Source organism: Tachysurus fulvidraco, chromosome 26 (genome assembly GCF_022655615.1).
Source record: "Tachysurus fulvidraco isolate hzauxx_2018 chromosome 26, HZAU_PFXX_2.0, whole genome shotgun sequence".
Lineage (NCBI taxonomy): Eukaryota > Metazoa > Chordata > Actinopteri > Siluriformes > Bagridae > Tachysurus > Tachysurus fulvidraco.
In genome coordinates this window covers 8,629,835-8,648,366 of record NC_062543.1, presented here as the reverse complement: position 1 = coordinate 8,648,366, position 18,532 = coordinate 8,629,835, and the positions used below count along the sequence as shown (strand labels likewise).

The window sequence follows — 18,532 nt, the reverse complement described above, 5'->3', positions numbered from 1 at the left end:
GAATTTTTTTTTACTTTTCTACAAATATTTTGCCCCAGTATATGATAAAAACAGAAATACTTATATTCCTGAGTGCAAAGACAAAGAAATTCAGTGCTGAACACAGGGAACAACAAAAAAAGGCACACATTTAATTTTTTGACCACAGGTAAAAAGAGTTAATTTATATATGTTTTTATTGCAGCAATTTGAATTATAGCAAATTACAATACACTAATTGTGCCAAACTGTGCTCTTCCCTCAACCCTGACTTAAATTAGACAATATTGCAAGGGGTTTGGGGCAAATGACTTTTTTAACTTCAAATAGAAAATTTTCCTTAGATTTTCCTTTATAGTTTTATTTATAATGATGTTTTGTATTTGATACATTGTACAATGCATCCTAGACTGTAATGTATATGTTTATAAACAGAATAAATGCTATAGCTCTATCACTCTCTAGCCCATTGTTACAGCAGTTTAGAAAATAAATGAATGAAAGTCCCTTAGAGCTTTATCATTAGTATTGAATACATTTTGCAGTCATTAATATTATTAATATTATTATATATATATTTTATATTTAATATGTTATTTCCCCAGAATATTGTTCTTTAATGGAATTTCTCTCAATACTGCACAGGCTCAGTCTCCATAACACTTTTGCTACTACATTACAGGTACATCTGAAAGCTTAAAAATCTTAATAAACCTCCATTGCAAACTGTGCTCTTCCCTCAACCCTGGCTTAAATTAGACAATATTGCAATGGGTTTGGGGTAAAATACTTTTTAACTACAAATAGAAAAATAAAGAAAATTATATCATTGTGAGGGGGGCACGGTGGCTTAGTGGTTAGCACGTTTGCCTCACACCTTCAGGGTTGGGGGTTCGATTCCCACCTCCGCCTTGTGTGTGTGGAGTTTGCATGTTCTCCCCGTGCTTCGGGAGTTTCCTCCGGGTACTCCGGTTTCCTCCCCCGGTCCAAAGACATGCATGGTAGGTTGATTGGCATCTCTGGAAAATTGTCTGTAGTGTGTGATTGCGTGAGTGAATGAGAATGTGTGTGTGTGTGTGCCCAGCGATGGGTTGGCACTGTGTCCAGGGTATATCCTGCTTTGATGCCCGTGGACGCCTGACTCCCCGTGACCCGAGAAGTTCGGATAAGCGATAGAAAATGAATGAATGAATATCATTGTGAACATTGCAGGTATTTGGGACAGACAGGATCATCATTACAGCAATACCACTCACTTCATATATTTGTATTAGTCATGTGACTTGGTTTAATCAACAGGAACTATGTATAGTAACTGATAGATGCCTTGCACTAGACTTGCTTCAAGGCTCTATGGCTACCTTTTTTTTGTTACCATGACCAGTATAAAGTAGCTTTTAAAAGTGAGTGAAAGTGAATGAATTTTATAAACAATCAATTATTGTTTAACCAAATTTACACACTGTATACCCCCCTCTACTGTTTAACTGCATAAAAAAGAGCAACCCAAATCAAACCCCATGTGTGAAAGGGAAAGAAATATCCTGTTAACGAATCTTAATGTTTCATGTCCAGTTTTCTCTCTCTCTCTCTCTCTCTCTCTCTCTCTCTCTCTCTCTCTCTCTCTCTCTCTCTCTCTCTCTCTCTCTCTCTCTCTCTCTCTCTTGCTGTGACACTTTCACACTTTCTCCACTGTCCCATGTCCCTCTTTCAGGTCTTCTCTTTTTCCCATTTCCTCTCCTTCTCTCATGCAAAAGTATGAAAGTTGGTGAAACAATAGGAACACTGGGGAGAAAGGCAGGAGGTGTGTGTGTGTGTGTGTGTGTGTGTGTGTGTGTGTGTGTGTGTGTGTGTGTGTGTGTGTGTGTGTGTGTGTGTGTGTGGGCATGGGGGACATATTTGATAGAAATAGTAGGGGGCTCCACAGTGTCTCATCAAAGCTATTCAGATGAACCCTGAAGCAGTGAGGGTTATGTCGGGGGGGTGGGTCCATTTGAAGCCTTTGTATGCAAGCACTGAATATAATCACACTATACTGTTCTCCGGTTTCCTCACATTGAAATTGACACCATTGTCCCAGCAGAGGAAAACAGTTGTGGACTGTGCTCTGACCACTCTACAACCCCTGCCCTCTCTGCTGGTGGCACATTAGAAACCAGCATGATGATCAAAATGGAAATAGTGGGATGGATTTGGTGAACTGGCTTCCGAGGGACCATTTAGTTAGAGGTCAACTGCCATGTGTGAAACACTTTAATCAAGCACTGAAGCCACAATTCAGTACCCACGGTATCACACACAGCTCTCTCAAAAAATAAAATCTTAACTACTCATACAAAAGCCTGAAGTTTCTTATGCTTTACAAAGACAAATACATTTAAATTTCATAATGAAAGTAAATTACATTACAGTAAACACACTATTTGTAGCACAAAGAAAACATAAATGCACTTAAAATGTATATATATATATATATGTAACACTTTCCAATGAAGATCTAAAAAAAAAAATCGGACATAACCTATAATTTAAAATCTATTAATGTAATGTATTATGTATTTAATGCCATTAAAGTGATAATTGTATATGTTTAAAACTGATAAAATGCTATAGCACTATCACTCTCTGGCCCACTTTTACAGCAGTTTAGAAAATAAATGAATGAAAGTCCCTTAGAGCTTATCATTAGTACTGAATTAACTTTGCAGTCATTAGTTGAAATTCAGCCTTGTCTAGACTAAGCAATGATAGCTTATGTTTTTAAATATGTTGATATTAATTAACCTTAAAATTATAATACTATTATATATTTTTCTTTATAATATTGTTATTTCCCCAGAATACTGTTTTTTAAAGGAATTTCTCTCAATACTGCACAGGCTCAGTCACCATAACACTTTCGCTATCTGACCACAAGATGGCAGTCGACATTACAGTTACATCTGAAACAAAATCTCAATCTCGGTGACAATAATATAAACAGGCTAGGTCAACAAATGCTTTTGTATTATTATATAAAGTTTGTATTTCCACCAAGAAAGTCAAGTTAAAAAGAAAGAAAGAAAGAAACAAACAAAAAACACGTATGTACATAATTCATATTTAAAGTGTGTACATAAGTCATATTAAAGTGCATATACAAATTGCATACACAATTACTGGTTATGCTAGAAACCAAAAATCAGCCAATACAAAATACATTTAATATAGATGTAATGTAGTTAGTAGGTAGCAAAAAAACATTTTGGATACATCTAATAATAGTTTTTGTTTATTATTATTATTATTATTATTATTATTCATTCATTCATTTTCTACCGCTTATCCGAACTTCTCGGGTCACGGGGAGCCTGTGCCTATCTCAGGCGTCATCGGGCATCGAGGCAGGATACACCGTGGACGGAGTGCCAACCCATCGCAGGGCACACGGAGGAAACCCCCGAGGCACGGGGAGAACATGCAAACTCCACACACACAAGGCGAAGGCGGGAATCGAACCCCCGACCCTGGAGGTGTGAGGCGAACGTGCTAACCACTAAGCCACCGTGACCCCCTTATTATTATTATTATTATTATTATTATTATTATTATTATTATTATTATTATTATTATTATTATTATTATTATTATTATTATTGATGGATGGACATAGGCCTATTTAGCAGTGTCTGTAAATAAAACTTCATTGTTTCTCTCTCCTTAGCTGATTACATTGCCTATAATTCAGCAGACAGACAGGCAAGCTAGCAAACCAAAAAAGTGGACCAAATTTTGACATGAAGTAAATGGTGAACACAATACAAAATAATGGTACTAAACTGATTCTTTTACTGTTGTGATCTATTGTATATTCGTATTTTCATGAAGACGCACACACACACACACACACACACACACACACACACACACACACACACACACACACACACACACACACACAAAAGTAAGAAAAGTTCATACTTATGGGTACCAATCCAATGAACAGTACAGATACTTCTATTTCTTGTGTACACCTTCTATTTCCAATTTACCCCTGTCCCACCTCCAAACTTTCTCCACCACCCTCCAAATCAATATACTATCTTGTGTATACTTTGAAATATCATTATGAATGAATTCACTTTACAAAGAAATGTACTGATATCTACTAATCACCAAAAAAGGCCAGTAATCTGAATTAAATTTGAATTCTTCACTTGTGTCAGAGAAGTGAAGCTTTGAAACGAAGTGTTAGTGAGATGTTGCACAGAAAAACAGACAGTGGGATCCAGATAAAGACACCAGCGCCTCCTATTCGCCTTGTCAGGCCATTAATGTAAATCAAGGCCAATCTGACAGTTTTGGCGTTAGTTAAAGCGGAGCTGTAATTGAATCACCATCCAGGCCAGATGTTCACAGATGTCGATCGACTTGCAATTTTCGCTTTACAGCTGCACTTAAAAGCCTTCCACATCTGTTAAACTATTACAGCAAGAATGCATATCAGGGCTAAGCGAACAATATCTGAATAAAAGAATAAGACAGTTGGTCTGTCTGCTTTCACGCAGCGCATAAACGCAGAGTTATTAAATTGTCGCTCTGCGGTGGTGATTATAGACCTTTTAAATTAGCCCCAAATAGGCAAAAGTTGCTCAAATACACATCGATCATCCTGTCAGAACCCAGCACTGCCCCCTGACCACTGATTGGCTGATTCTCTGACACGTCACCAGAGGAGGGTCTTCAAAACCCGTATACTAGTCGCTCCTTGTTCTGTTGTAATTTAAGCGCAAATTGATGACGGGAAAAGCGCTTCATTCCGTCTTTGCCGTAGGTGTTAAACGATGTGACAGCCTTCTGCTGGTCTTGAAACGCCACATTTAAAACAGAATGTTAATCAGCAGTTGTCTATACAAGCAGACATTGTGATGACTTTGCCAGTGGCAGTGACAGAGCGCAGCGCAGGAGCGGCACATTGTCAAGTTACTTTTGCGCAACTCGGATTATCGATCGCTTTGATTTGCTCCGACGCATAAAAAAGATCTGATTTCTTTGCGTCATTTTGGTGGCTATCCACAGAGTCTCCATCGGAAAATAAAGGTATGTTTAACAAAACAAATCACGTATGATTCATTTATTCAACTCCCAACTAAGAATTTTAAGACTATTACACACTTTTTTATTGTTTTTATTTTTTAAATTCTAGACTGTACTTGCATTTTTTTTGCGATGAGCCGAGATCAGACGCGTTTACATGAGATGAATGTGCGATTTCACTGCTTTTTGCTCTATTTTATTTATTTATTTATTTATTTTTGCTATTTGCTCTGAACCCACTTTTAGTTGACTTCGAGGCCACTTCTGTGGAGACTCCACGTCTCTCTTGTGCAGAAATTATGCTCAATAGGGAGTCTGAGCCATAGTCGGAGTGTTAATTTAAGGAGAGAGACCGACAGAGAGAGAGAGAGAGAGAGAGAGAGAGAGAGAGAGAGAGAGAGAGAGAGAGAGAGAGAGAGAGAGAGAGAGAGAGAGAGAGAGAGAGAGAGAGAGAGAGAGCAAGCTGTTGTAATGAAGTGGTGAGGCGTGCAGTTATGGCCCCAGAGCGCATTATTAAAAGAGGAGGATATATTACTGAAGTGCCTTAGTTCCAGCAGGCTCTGCTTATTGCTCATTGGTTTCTGATGCTATTTATAGGGACTAAAACTGCACTGAGCGCTCGGACTTACGTTATTTATTTTAATTAGGCAATTACGCGTCACTCACTCTGGTATACCAGTTTAAAGGCAGTAGACCCATATTTATTTTTTTGACAAAGAGATTCGTTTCGGTCATTATAAAGTCCGTGTTGCCAAATCCCGTTTTATAAAAGGTCCACAGACTTCTCACTTGGGTGATTAAATAGCTATATTTCGTTGTTTAATTGGAAAACATCAGTGATTACCATACATTAATATGATTTAGAGAATAAGATTTAAAACAGAGCGCACACGTGTGATTTTTTTCCCTTCCTGAACACACCAGTATAAACAATATAAACTGATTCAGCACGTCAGTTTCTGGCAGATAAATCACATCAGAACCTTATTTTTTTTTAAGTTAAAAACGCTTTCATGCATTAATAAAACATTAAACAACTGCCCAATCCAGTTCCGCAGACACGATTAGCACGGCGATTAATGCCATGTGATTTGTCTCTATAAACGGACCCATCCAAGGAGCGCAATCCATCAGTCTGCGCGCGCGCAAAAGGGTGGCGTTGTGTTTCTCTTCATTACCTCCCGGTCTGTTTTCCTGCTTATTTCATCAATCAGTCCCGTTAGTGGAGCGGAACGTCGCGGGACGTGGAGTGGCCGTCTGGAACACGCAATCAGAGACCGAGTTTGGCTGATTTTCAAGAGCAAAAGGTCCCGCGGTTTTTTTTGGTTGTTTTTTTTTTTAGCAGTGCTCTCTAAATCTCCCTAATACATTGATTCACGTATTAGTTCTTGGTTTTTGTAGATACCGGAATACATGAAGAAAACACAACATAAGGTCGGAATAGCACTATATTTTCTACCGTTTACTAGGTCTGATCGGGCGCAGAACATTTGTAGGAGTCGAATTGTGTTGACTCCATGTTTTGGTAATCAAAAGAATCGATTCCGTAACTTACCAAAACTAAAACACGGGACAGAGAAAGGACGTGATAAAAAGGTTTTAGTACATATAATACACTAGAAGAATAATAATAACAAGAGAATTTGTTAACGGCAATTTTGTTAAAAAATGATTTCTCGCCTGTTATCAACTGTATGCATTTTTTTTGTTCTGTGTCGTCTCGGAGTCGAGTTTGAATCCTAATGCACGGTACTGGAGAATCGACTCTCTTACGATCCGACACTCAACCAAGCGCGTGCACAAAACAGTGTACTTTTTGGTTAGAGCACAGTTTAAAATTACATGATACCGAACTCGCGTTTGTATCATTCACAGGTTCTAAGTATTACTATCCATGACGGATACGCAAAGTTTTTTATCACTTAAATTTTCGTTAAATTTTAAACCTTGTCCTCAATGCTGGTCTAAAGTACACAGTGAGGCGTTGACATGAAACCAAGCTCTGCAAAGGAGTAGATAAGACGCGTTTTTGAACCTGTAGCTTGAGTGTTTCAGAGGGGGATTAGTTTACCTAAGTACTCAGAGGGATAATATAATTGTTCTGCATTGAAACAGCGGCGTGTGATATTCCCCCAGGGACCCATTCATGAGCATTGTCTCTCGCACTCAGGTCTGAAGCAGAAGGATGATTAAAAAGCCAGGGATTTGCATTCTCATGAAATTAACTGCAGGCAAAAGTATTTGAAGATCTGCTTTGAATAGTGCATTCAATTGTACGCAAATCGCATCGTTTCCTTTGCAGAATGGATGTCAAGCACGTCCTGTTTGTGCTTGGAATAAATAAATTTAGGTATTTTAAAGCATTCAGACTAAAAGGGCTGTATTGGGGGAGTGTGGGGGGTGATCCCTATTGATTTATCAAAGAAATAGGAACTTACTGATTATTAAGGATCGTTTAAATTTTCAAGGTATCTACAGAAAAAAACTGTAAATTTCTGCAAAAGAATATACTAATTTGACCACTACATTAAGCCACTAATCGGCTCCTCAGTTTATTCAGTCTGAAGACAGTGGTGTTGAAGTTAGTTGGAACAGGCAGCTTGTCAGTACTCCAGCAGGAAGCCAGGCATGTAGCTTCATGTCAGGTTTAGGATATTTGGTACGTGTCGTCCTATTTGTAGCGGAAGTGCTTACGCAGCATGTCGCAAAGGGATATTAGACCTGTTTAGCCAGTTCTCGCAGTTGAAAGTAAGGGAGCATTACTAAGAGGTGTACTTTCAAGATTACCTGCAAAAAGGGAAAACACAATTCTCTGCTGTCTGCTGTTTTTCCCCCCTGAATTATATTTGTTCAAAAAAATGGAGGGAGATGGTGCTAATCATTCTGGGTAAGGTGATACTTTTACTTTAGGTGCATCAGCAGCTTTAGTGCCTTATTATTGAAACACAGGAGATGGACAACGGAAGGCTGAGGAAAAGAGGCTTCAATTGTGTTACTGTAGACGGAAAGCTTGATATCATTGTGCTGCCTGATCTTTTACATGACTTGTGGGTTAAATATATTTATACTTTGCCAATACATATATCTCATTATCTTGATTTTACAGCAATGGTTGTTGAATCTATATTTGTGTGTGCAATGCCATCGTGGGAAAGCATGTGGCCAGCGATGAGAGTGGAGAGACAAAAATGACTTGAAAGTAGCATTTGAGCTTAGTTGGAGCAGGACACACACGGCCTTCCTGTTGCCTTCCATCATCCTGCTGACCCTTGCTTGACCTCTTCAATCAGAACAGCCCAGTTATGGCCCCTGGCCTTGTTTTAGCATCTCTGGTCTGCTGCTGGTTGACCTTTTTTCAGGAGGACACAGAGAGGAAACGACATGTGCAATAGCCTGAGATAAGCGTAAAGCCTAGCTCTTTCCTCTTCTTCTCTGCTTCATGTCAGAGCCTCTTAACGTGGAGAAATCAATGGTCTCTGCCCTTTCCTCTGGCCCAGTAGAAGTGATTAACTGTTATCTTGCTGGCAATTTTCATGTGATGATAATTCAGTGATATTTCATCATGGTTAACAATCAGAATATTGCATTTAAAATATGACTGGTTATAAGCTGTACTGTATGTGTATTTTGTCAAAATGAGACAAAATGATGAAGAAATTAACTTAGAGATGAACCAGAATCTTGTGACACTGGATAGTGGGATTATGTCTGCTACAGAATGCAGTCATATACAGATAAGTTTATATGTGGTGAGATTATCCACAGAAAAAGGAAGACTGTAAAAAATACAAGAGGAAGACTGTAAAAAATACAAGCGGTGAATTTCAAGAACAGAGAGACGTTAAAAAATACATAAATTTGGAGCTAGTGATAAAATTATTTTGATTCAAGTGAAGAATCTGTAACAATAATCTTTTGTAAAGTTTTTTTATACTGTGTACAGACTATTCAGCATGTTTAATGCTAAGTGTTTTGCTAAACATGTTAATTTGTTTCATGTGTATTAATGTAGATGTCAGAATTTAATCCCAGGCCAATTGTCTAGCATTTTCTCATCGCTTTTTTCTATTCCAGTCCCGTGATGGTGAATAGCCGCGTGGAATCATCAGCTGTGGCTGTAACAGGTGGAGGAGGAGGTGGAGGTGGAGCAGGCCGATCTTGTGCTGGCTGTGGTGGCCGCATCTCTGACCGCTTCCTGCTCTTCTCCATGGAGCGCTATTGGCACACGCGCTGCCTGAAGTGCTCATGCTGCCAGGCACAGCTGGGTGAAATCGGCACCACCTGCTATAGCAAAGGGGGCATGATTCTCTGCAGGAACGACTACATCAGGTACACCAAGCATGATTGGTATTCAAAGTAAATCAAGCTATGTAACTTAAATAGGGAAAACAATGAATGACATTGTGATGAAATGCATTAACACCATTTAATTCATACTTATTTATTACAGATATTTATTTCAATTTTGTTTGAGCATCAAAACTTCACTGCTGTTCTTAAATCCAGCATGAAACTAAAAAGAGTAAGCTTTTGTTTTTGTTGTCAGTCTCCATGAGCATGATTGCATGCATATGTTCTACCTAATGGCTGACACGGCCATCCATGTTTTACCACGCTGTGGAGTGTAGCCTTTCTGAAGCCATCTGTAGCTTATTTTCCTGTTGGGACCCAAGCTGTGTACATGTACAGTAGCCAGGACAAGAGAATATAAAATGCTTCAGTCATGACAGGAACTGTGTGGGTGTTTGCAACATGGGCCTGGAAGCAGCCACATCCCTCGATGGCCTCCCACACTCCTTTCATGTGTTCTTGTCCTAAAAAGACCCGACCTTCAAGACTTGCCCATGCGTCAAGGCTTGTTTAGCTTAAGACACATTATAAATGCTGTTTAACCACCAAATCAGGGACGAAGCCAGAATGCATTGTGAAGCAATTAAAAAAATAAATATACTGTATACTCATAATTAAAAATTCAATCCTCTGTACTTCCTTTATCAATTCTAAAAACCTTTGTGGTATTAGTTAATGTCCATTTCTGTTTGCTTGTATGCGGTGAATTTGATGACCCAGTTCTCTATGCCCTCTGTTCTTTTGTGTGTGTTGCCTTGAATTCCAGAGGTGAACAGATTAGATTTGTTTGCAGTTATGAGGTGCTTTGAAACTGACCTCTACTTGTTTGGATGTGTGCGGTGATGCATTGGTCCATGACCGTATGGCACCGGTGGCCACACTGATCAGCACAGTGCCAAGTGTGATGAGGGTGTTTGGCGTAGCCACGCTGATGGTTTACTGCCTGTGTCCCAGTTGCTGGGACACATGCACTCTCAGGGCAGAGTCTTGCAGAACCCCAAAAACAGCTTGAATGATGCAAGAAGGCAGATAATATCAGGCTGGCGCCGACGTTCTAACAACGGACATGGATATAGATCCTAAGTCTTAATCAGCCTGAGATTAAGATGGAAATGGGGGCTTTATTGAAAAACAAACAAAGCATTTATCACGAGGCTCACAGTCCAAGCAGGAAGGCTCCATTTTAAGACATGTTTCAGTGATGTTCATGGAACTTTCAGAGCCAATTTATCGTTACATAACAATATAACTCTTGACCCTTTATTTATGATGACTGATTTTTATACTGTGTATTAGTCGGGACAGCAGCAGGCTGAGTGATATACATTCTTGTACATCTTGCTTATGAGTTTAAATTTCAGAAGTTTTAGATGCTTGAAAAGTTTGGTCACAAATGTGTATGTGCAAGTTTGGGACAGAATATTATTCTTCTAATTTGCCTGCATGCACACTATAAAGCATATTCAAACTGCAGCATATTAAATATGTATAATGTGCTGTAGCTAATCAAAAGGGCAGAGACTCTTTGCCAAATGGCGCGGCGTGGAGCCTGAGGTCCGATAAAAGAAGGGAGCATTAATTAGGACGAACAGTGCTGCTTTCTGCCTCCCGCTTATTAAATTACTGTTTGGATTAAGATCAAAAATTCATTACTGTGGCTATGTTCAGCACCAGGATTGTGATAGTGAGGAGGGAGGATAGGAAGAGAATAAAGAGCAGAGCGAGAGGAAGATAGCAGCGGAAAGCTGACCAGCAGACTATCTGTGACTAAAAGTATATGTGATAAAACACTTCTGAGTACAAATGAGCTGTGGGAGGAGTTAGCAGCTCAGGACTTTCATTCCACAACACCAACAGAACCTGATGTTCTGGGAAATTGTCTGAAATTTTAGCTAGTGAATATCACAAATTTCATTTGATTCTGATATCTGACTACAGGATAAATTAGTGCACCTTATAATAACCATAACAATAATAAACTTCTTTATTGCTGTAGTGTGTGTACTTTTAAGATTTGGTAAAATTTTATAAAATTAAGTGCCTTTGTCTTCTGTGTGCAGCTCAAAATGCAGCTTCTGAAATTTAAGGTGACATGCAAACCAATTTTGTGTTGCTTAGTGTCTGTGTTTGCATAATCGCATGGGATGTGTTTTGTATAAAAAGGCCAGTTTTTACCACTTGAGGGAAAATTTTTTTGTTTTTCTCCACATTTTGGTTTTCACAGTTTTGGGCATAAACCCAGCCTTATCTGCCTACAGTATTAAAACAGACTGTTATAATATATAGATCGAAATAAGTGAAAAAGCAAAAATAAAAAAGTTTAATAACCTAGTTGCATTACACACTTTTTGCATCTCTCATTATTTTGTGAGTTGGCAATATTTTCTCTAGATTCATTAAATTATTAAGGTGGATCTCCTGTGCGTAGCTTGCTTCAGGTCACCCCACAGATTTTTTATATGGATTCAGGTCTAGTCCTTGCTAGCTCATTAAAATACATGATTTGGATGTATACTTCTGGTAATTATCATGCTGAAAGGATACAATACTTTTCATATTGTCACTAGCAGATACTTATAGGTTTTGCACTAAAATCCACTTGTATTTGTAGCTATTTGTCATTCCCTCTACCTTCATAAAAAGCCCCAGATCTGGCTGAAGAAAAGCAGGTGTAAAGCACGATGCTACGACCACCATGCCGCACTGTTAGTGAATTGTATTGGAATTATAAAATAGATTTTGTCGCATATATTTTTGCACAGTGACCAACTTTATGTTTAAACTTAATGGTTATCAGAGCACAGGGTCAGCCATGATACAGCACCCCTGGAGCAGAGATTTATGGGCCTTGCTCAAGAGCCCAACAGTGGCAGCTTGGCAGTGCTTTGGCTTGAACCCACTTTTTCCAATCAACAATGCAGAGCCTAAACCACTAGGGGTGTAAGAAAATATCGATACACGTGAGTATCGCAATATTTTGTTTGGCGATATTGTATCGATTCTCAAAAACAAAATATCAATATTTATTTAAGAAAAATTATACAGATTCATGGCAGTTTCATTTTGTTCCGTTTATATCCCAACCACTAGATCGCAGTCTTCTTATCTCTGAACTTAAACAGTGACTGGAAGTAACACGTTAATGGAGATTTAGGATAGCTCCTCAAGGTTAGGCCCGCGAAAATAAGGACGGAGAACTCACAAACGTTTCACTCACAATGGTTTATTCCTCCGTACACAGGAAAAACCTCCGTAATAACATGTTACTAAAACAAAAAATACTCATTAGTATGAGAAAATGAAAATAAAAGAGAATATCGGTTGCAGCATCAGACTTCCACACACATGTGGTGTTATAACTGATGCGTGCGCACTTTTGCGCATGCGCACATCCAACTAGTATAACAGTAATAAAGCAAGGGCACATTGCTCTTAAAGGGGTAGCACCACTCCACTCGTTACAAAGTACTAGCATAACGGCGCGCTACTAATGTTAACGTTAAAATAGTTCGCTATATATTTGAAGATGAGCATAGAAGTGCCCTGACATCTGAGCATATTGACCAGCATATCTTTCTTCAGAAAAAACTTGACATTAAATAAAAAGACAAATAGAAATACAAATCAAAGAAACCTGTAAAATCCATGATTAAAGGTTCTGAGAATGTTCAACATCTGTAAATATTTTATTGTTTATATTTGTTTTGTCTTCTTTAGGAATCCTGCAAGCACTTTATTTTTTCATTGATATTAAGCAGATATAATTCTTTTGTTCAGATCAAAATGTTAAGACACTGCATGCTACAATTGTAAGCTGAAACTGTGAAGCTTTAAAGGCAGGGTCTAAAAATATATATGGTCTGTTTATAACAGCTAACATTTAATACATTTAATTTAAAACATTTAATACATTTAAGAAATCCTGCCAGCACTTTATTTTCCCCCCTTTATTCATACTACACATAAAGTGGTTCAATCATATTGAATGTTACAGGGGCTAATTAATGCAAATGCAGTTCCCACTGTGTTCTGGTTAATTAAATAAGAACTTTTTTTTGCTAAGGTTTGCATATGGTGGTGTTCTTGACAGCTTCCCTAAAACTTTATCCTATAATTAAAATAAGAAATATCCCAATATATCGCCTTGCTTACAATATCGCAATGTATCGCAACATATCGTATCGCAACCCCGTATTGTGATACGTATCGCATCATCGCCAGATTCTTGCCAATACACAGCCCTATTAATCACTTGAACAACCACAGCCCCTAATGGAATTATTCTACTTTTTTTTTCATCAGACCATAACTCATTTTGCCAAATACTTTTGGGGTGACTTAGTTGAGCTGGGAAGCTTTCATGAAAAAGGGCTTCCCTCTATCTCTAGCCACTTTACCACATAACCCAGACATGTGAAGAATATGAAAGATTGTTGTCACATCCTGCAACACCCCTCAGCGGACAGGAATTGAGGCGGCATTCTTCACGGAAAACCAAGAAAAGTGACGTCCCCAACCGGAAGAGGTGCGGGGCGATGTCACAGGACACCGAAAAAAATAAACAAAACCGAGCTGTTGACATCCTCCGTCGGCAAGCAATGAGGCTGCATCCTCCGCATGAAACCGTGGTGCGGAAACAGGTGTGGAGCGATGTCACCCAAAAACAAAAGAAAAAACAAAAGTCCAGGCTGAAGCTATCCTGCTGGGTCTTGGTCTGACGTAATCCTTCTGTCAGGGATGCGGGGGAAAAACAGACCCAAATGCAGGACCCAAGATTTAAGGCTTCAGTACTCAAATTATGGTCCTGTTTTTTTTGGCAAAAAAAAACAAAACAATCCTAGCTGTGCCTTTAACTGTTTTCTTTGAGTTTCTGATCTGTAAAATATGCACAGTTAGGATATAATACTTTCAGAATATAACTGATGCGATCAGTATGAGGTAAGAAAATGTAGGAGGAAGTTAAAGCACTTCATTTAAACTGTGGTTAATTTATGAGGACAAGCTGTCTTTTTGAGAGCATTATGGAGTTTCAGACTTTTTTCTGTACAAGAAAGTCTGTTGACCATTACATTCCTTTGTTGCAGGTTGTTTGGACACAGTGGGGCTTGCAGTGCATGTGGTCAGTCGATTCCAGCCAGTGAGATGGTGATGAGGGCACAGGGCAATGTCTATCACGTGAAGGTGAGTCTGTGGTATAATAAAAGTTGACGTACAGTAGATTTTGTACAATACTAAAGCTTGTACAGTAAAGTTTGGAATATTTTGTGGATAGTGAGGTAACTAGATTTCTCTCAACCGTCTCAGATTTGGCATGCAAAATAGATCACCATAAAACCTTTAGGAAACAAATTGATTAATTTATTTTAAATTATTTTAATTTACAAAGATAGGAAAACAAAACTGCTAACTTTTATTTTACATCATTCATTTGATGCCACATACTCGTGCACGGATTCCAAACTGTTCAGTTCTTAGTATACCTGTTCCTTCTCCTTTATCACAGTGTTTCACGTGTGCTACATGTCGGAACCGCCTGGTGCCCGGGGACAGATTCCACTATGTTAATGGCACCATCTTTTGTGAGCATGACCGGCCTGGAGGCGGCATGCTCAGCAGTCACCTGGCCCCACTGCAGAGCAGCACGCTTCTTCCTGACCAGAAGGTAACACAGAATCTCCGTTCATTTCTATAGCATCTGCAACTAAAAACGTGGACAAAATTGTTGGTACCCTTCGGTCAATGAAAGAAAAAAACTCACAATTGTCACAGAAAAAAAAACTTTAATCTGACAAAAGTAATAATAAATAAAAATTCTATGAATGTTAACCAGTGAAAGTCAGACATTGCTTTTCAACCATGCTTCAATGGAATTATTAAAAAAAATATATAACTCCTGGAACAGGCCTAGACAAAAATTATGGTACCCCTAACTTAATATTTTGAGGTCAGGGCTCATAGAAGGCCACTTTAGAATAGACCAATGTTTTCCTCTTAGCCATTTTTGGGTGTTTTTAGCTGTGTGGTTTGAGTCATTGTCTTGTTGCAAGACCCATGACCTGCGACTGAGACCAAGCTTTCTGACACTGGCCAGCACATTTTTCTCTAGAATCCCTTGATAGTCTTCGGATTTCATTGTACCCTGCACAGATTCAAGACACCCTGTGCCAAATGCAGCAAAGCAGCCCCAGAACATAACAAGAGCCTCCTCCATGTTTCACAGTAGGGACAGTGTTCTTTCCTTGATATGCTTCATTTTTCTGTCTGTGAACATAGAGCTGATTTGACTTGGAAAAGTTCAATTTTTGTCTCATCTGTCCATAGGACACCCTGCCAGAAGCTTTGTGGAAGCTTTTTGTCAATATGTAGTTTGGCATATTCCAGTCTAGCTTTTTTATGATTTGTTTTCAACAGTGGTGTCCTCCTTGGTCATCTCCCATGAAGTTCACTTTGGCTCAAACAACGACGGATGGTGCGATCTGACACTGATGCTCCTTGAGCATGAAGTTCACCTTGGATCTCTTTAGAAGTCTTTCTGGGCTCTTTTGTTACCATTCAGATTATCCGTCTCTTTGATTTGTCATCAATTTTCCTCCTGCGGCCACGTCCAGGGAGGTTGGCTACAGTCCCATGGATCTTAAATTTCTGAATAATATGTGCAACTGTAGTCACAGGAACATCTAGCTGCTTGGAGATGGTGGAGCCTTTACCTTTATAATGCTTGTCTTTAACTTTCCAATCTCCTGAGACAACTCTTTCCTTCACTTCCTCTGTTCCATGTTGAGTGTGGTACACACCATGTCACCAGTGTCACACAGTGACTACCTGGAGCCCTATATATAGGCCCACTGACTGATTACAAGATTGCAGACACCTGTGATGCTAATTAGTGGACACACCTTGAATTAACATGTCCCTTTGGTCACATTATTTTCAGTCTTTTCTAGGGGTACCATAATTTTTTTTATATAATTCAGTTGAAGCATGGTTGAAAAGCAATGTCTGTCTTTCACTGGTTAACATTCATAGAATTTTTATTTATTATTACTGTACTTTTGTCAGATTAAATTTTTTTCTGTAACCATTGTGAGTTTTTCTTTCATCGACCGAAGGGTACCAACAATTTTGTCCACGTGTATACATTACACAGTTTGACTGATAAATAGGTTGATAATAGCATGACATGGACAAACCATTGCAATATGCATTAAGAACCCTGATGTGATACGGCTAATCATAACCCAAAAATGATGCGGCCACAAACCACCACAGAAATGCTCTCATTTGCATAATGGATGCACCTGCTATATTAATGTTGCAAAGGCAATATTTTGCAAAAATGGTTAACAAAGTATCTAATTTGCATTTTGGAAAGAATTATGATGACGTTTTGGATATAATAATTTCAGAAGCAGTGTACACGCAAGTTAGAAAGGATTTTATGTGTAAAATGATGGCACCTTTCACATCGAAGATTAGGAATGAAAATTAAAGCTTTGCTATTTGTCAAATTAAATATGGGAAGTTTGTAAAGTACAAATGACCTTAAAGTCTATTTATAGTTGTAGCAGGTCTCTGGAAATGTACTGCTGCATTCTTGTAAAGTTAGTGACATTGGGCTTGTGTTTCCTGTTCTTTCGAACTACAGTGCCAATTTGTTTTCTGCTTGTTAAGGCATCACAGCTAATCAAAGGCGCTTATTCCGACATTTGATAGAATTACTGTATTATATTGACACAAGTCAAGGAATTTGGTCCTTAAATTTAATTGGCTTTTCAAATCTATCAAATCTTACTCCATGGCACAGTTATTTTTAATTAAAAAACATCTCCGTATACAGGCTGCTTTTGATGTACTAGCAGTTTTCTAGAGAATAATACAAGGGACTATAAAACATATATTTTATTTGAATGCATATTTGACTATCAAAGTAATCTCTCTTTCTCTTTGTCTAGGTATGCTAAAGGGACAAGGACTTAACACAACGCAGCACAGCGTGCCTTCTGTTTTGTCCTTTTTTTCTCTTCATCTTTTCTCCCTCTTCTTCATCTTTACCTTGCTTCAGAGGTGCGGATATCCCTTCATTATGCGGATGAACACACCTTATCGGACTCTTAAAACGGAGTTTTGCTTGAAAACAGAAGTTCATGTTTTCGAACAAATTTCTCTGAAGCTTGAAGAGCTTCCTCCTTCATGTTCAGGGTAAGATGAGTGAGCAGAGAAGTTTAAAGTTACTGTTAATGTTGGCCCTGGGATGGTATTAACTGAATCCTGCTGATAAGCCCTAAACACAGAGGATGAGGACAGGAGGCCTACGATTCCCATTCTTTTTTCAAGACTTTTTAATGACACCATGGATGTTACGTGAAACTTTCCTGAAAGTGGAGTGCGGTGAATGCTGTTACTTCTAATGGATAATGCTGATTGTTCTTCCTTCAAACACAGAGACAAGACATTTTTAGGGTTTATGCGCGGTAAAAACATAAATTGCGTAACTTATGATTGTGTGAGTTTTGTACTGCTGGTGTTTGCCTGTTTCACGTCATTGACAGGAGTTCATGTTTCTGTTAGCCTGATATTCTGATGTCCTTTTAGGGAAACAAGGAGAATAGAATACAAATGTGTATATATTCTTGTCTTTTACCATTGTATTGTGTGCTCAGCAGCTGCATTTTGTGTTTCTGAGCAAAAGTGCATTTAAAATGATATATCTGTAAAGATACGAGAAGTACTTATTAAATAACTATAACCAAAGTGCTGGGTCATGTCAAATGTGTTTGGTTAAAGTGATGAATGTAGGTTCTGTGTCTGAAATGTCTTTGTATGTGTGGGCAGGTGTGGTTGGGGGGTTGTCGGGTAACTGACACTGTGGAAACATTTGTCTGCAGCTATTATTTAAAAACTAAAATAGCCAAAAGTTTTACTCTTTTACATTTGGTTGCTAAGATTAAAGTTAGTGTTAGATTTAGGTGTAAGAATAGCATTAATTAGATGCTTTAATAAATATGTCATTGGAAAGTCCTTACAAGGAGAGTAAGACAAATGTGTGTGTGTGTGTGTGTGTGTGTGTGTGTGTGTGTGTGTGAGAGAGAGTGTGTGAGAGTGTGAGAGAGAGAAAGGTAGGGCACCT

General features: G+C 38.6%; 1 protein-coding gene across 4 annotated transcripts; it reads left to right on the top strand.

Annotated features, from left to right (window-relative positions):
* Window positions 1-4,732: 4,732 nt before the first annotated feature.
* Window positions 4,733-18,156, top strand: lmo4a (LIM domain only 4a). Of its 4 annotated transcripts, none has more exons than XM_027165355.2 (5): window positions 4,733-5,058; window positions 9,130-9,384; window positions 14,490-14,586; window positions 14,909-15,067; window positions 17,358-18,156. In XM_027165355.2, the coding sequence occupies exons 2-5, from the start codon at window positions 9,137-9,139 to the stop codon at window positions 17,364-17,366; spliced, it is 513 nt and encodes a 170-aa protein (XP_027021156.1). In that variant the 5' UTR covers window positions 4,733-5,058; window positions 9,130-9,136; the 3' UTR covers window positions 17,367-18,156. The 4 variants fall into 4 exon arrangements, with proteins under 4 accessions (XP_027021156.1, XP_027021158.1, XP_027021157.1 ...); XM_027165357.2 differs by lacking the exon at window positions 4,733-5,058 and adding an exon at window positions 6,193-6,362; XM_027165356.2 differs by lacking the exon at window positions 4,733-5,058 and adding an exon at window positions 6,380-6,489.
* Window positions 18,157-18,532: the final 376 nt, after the last annotated feature.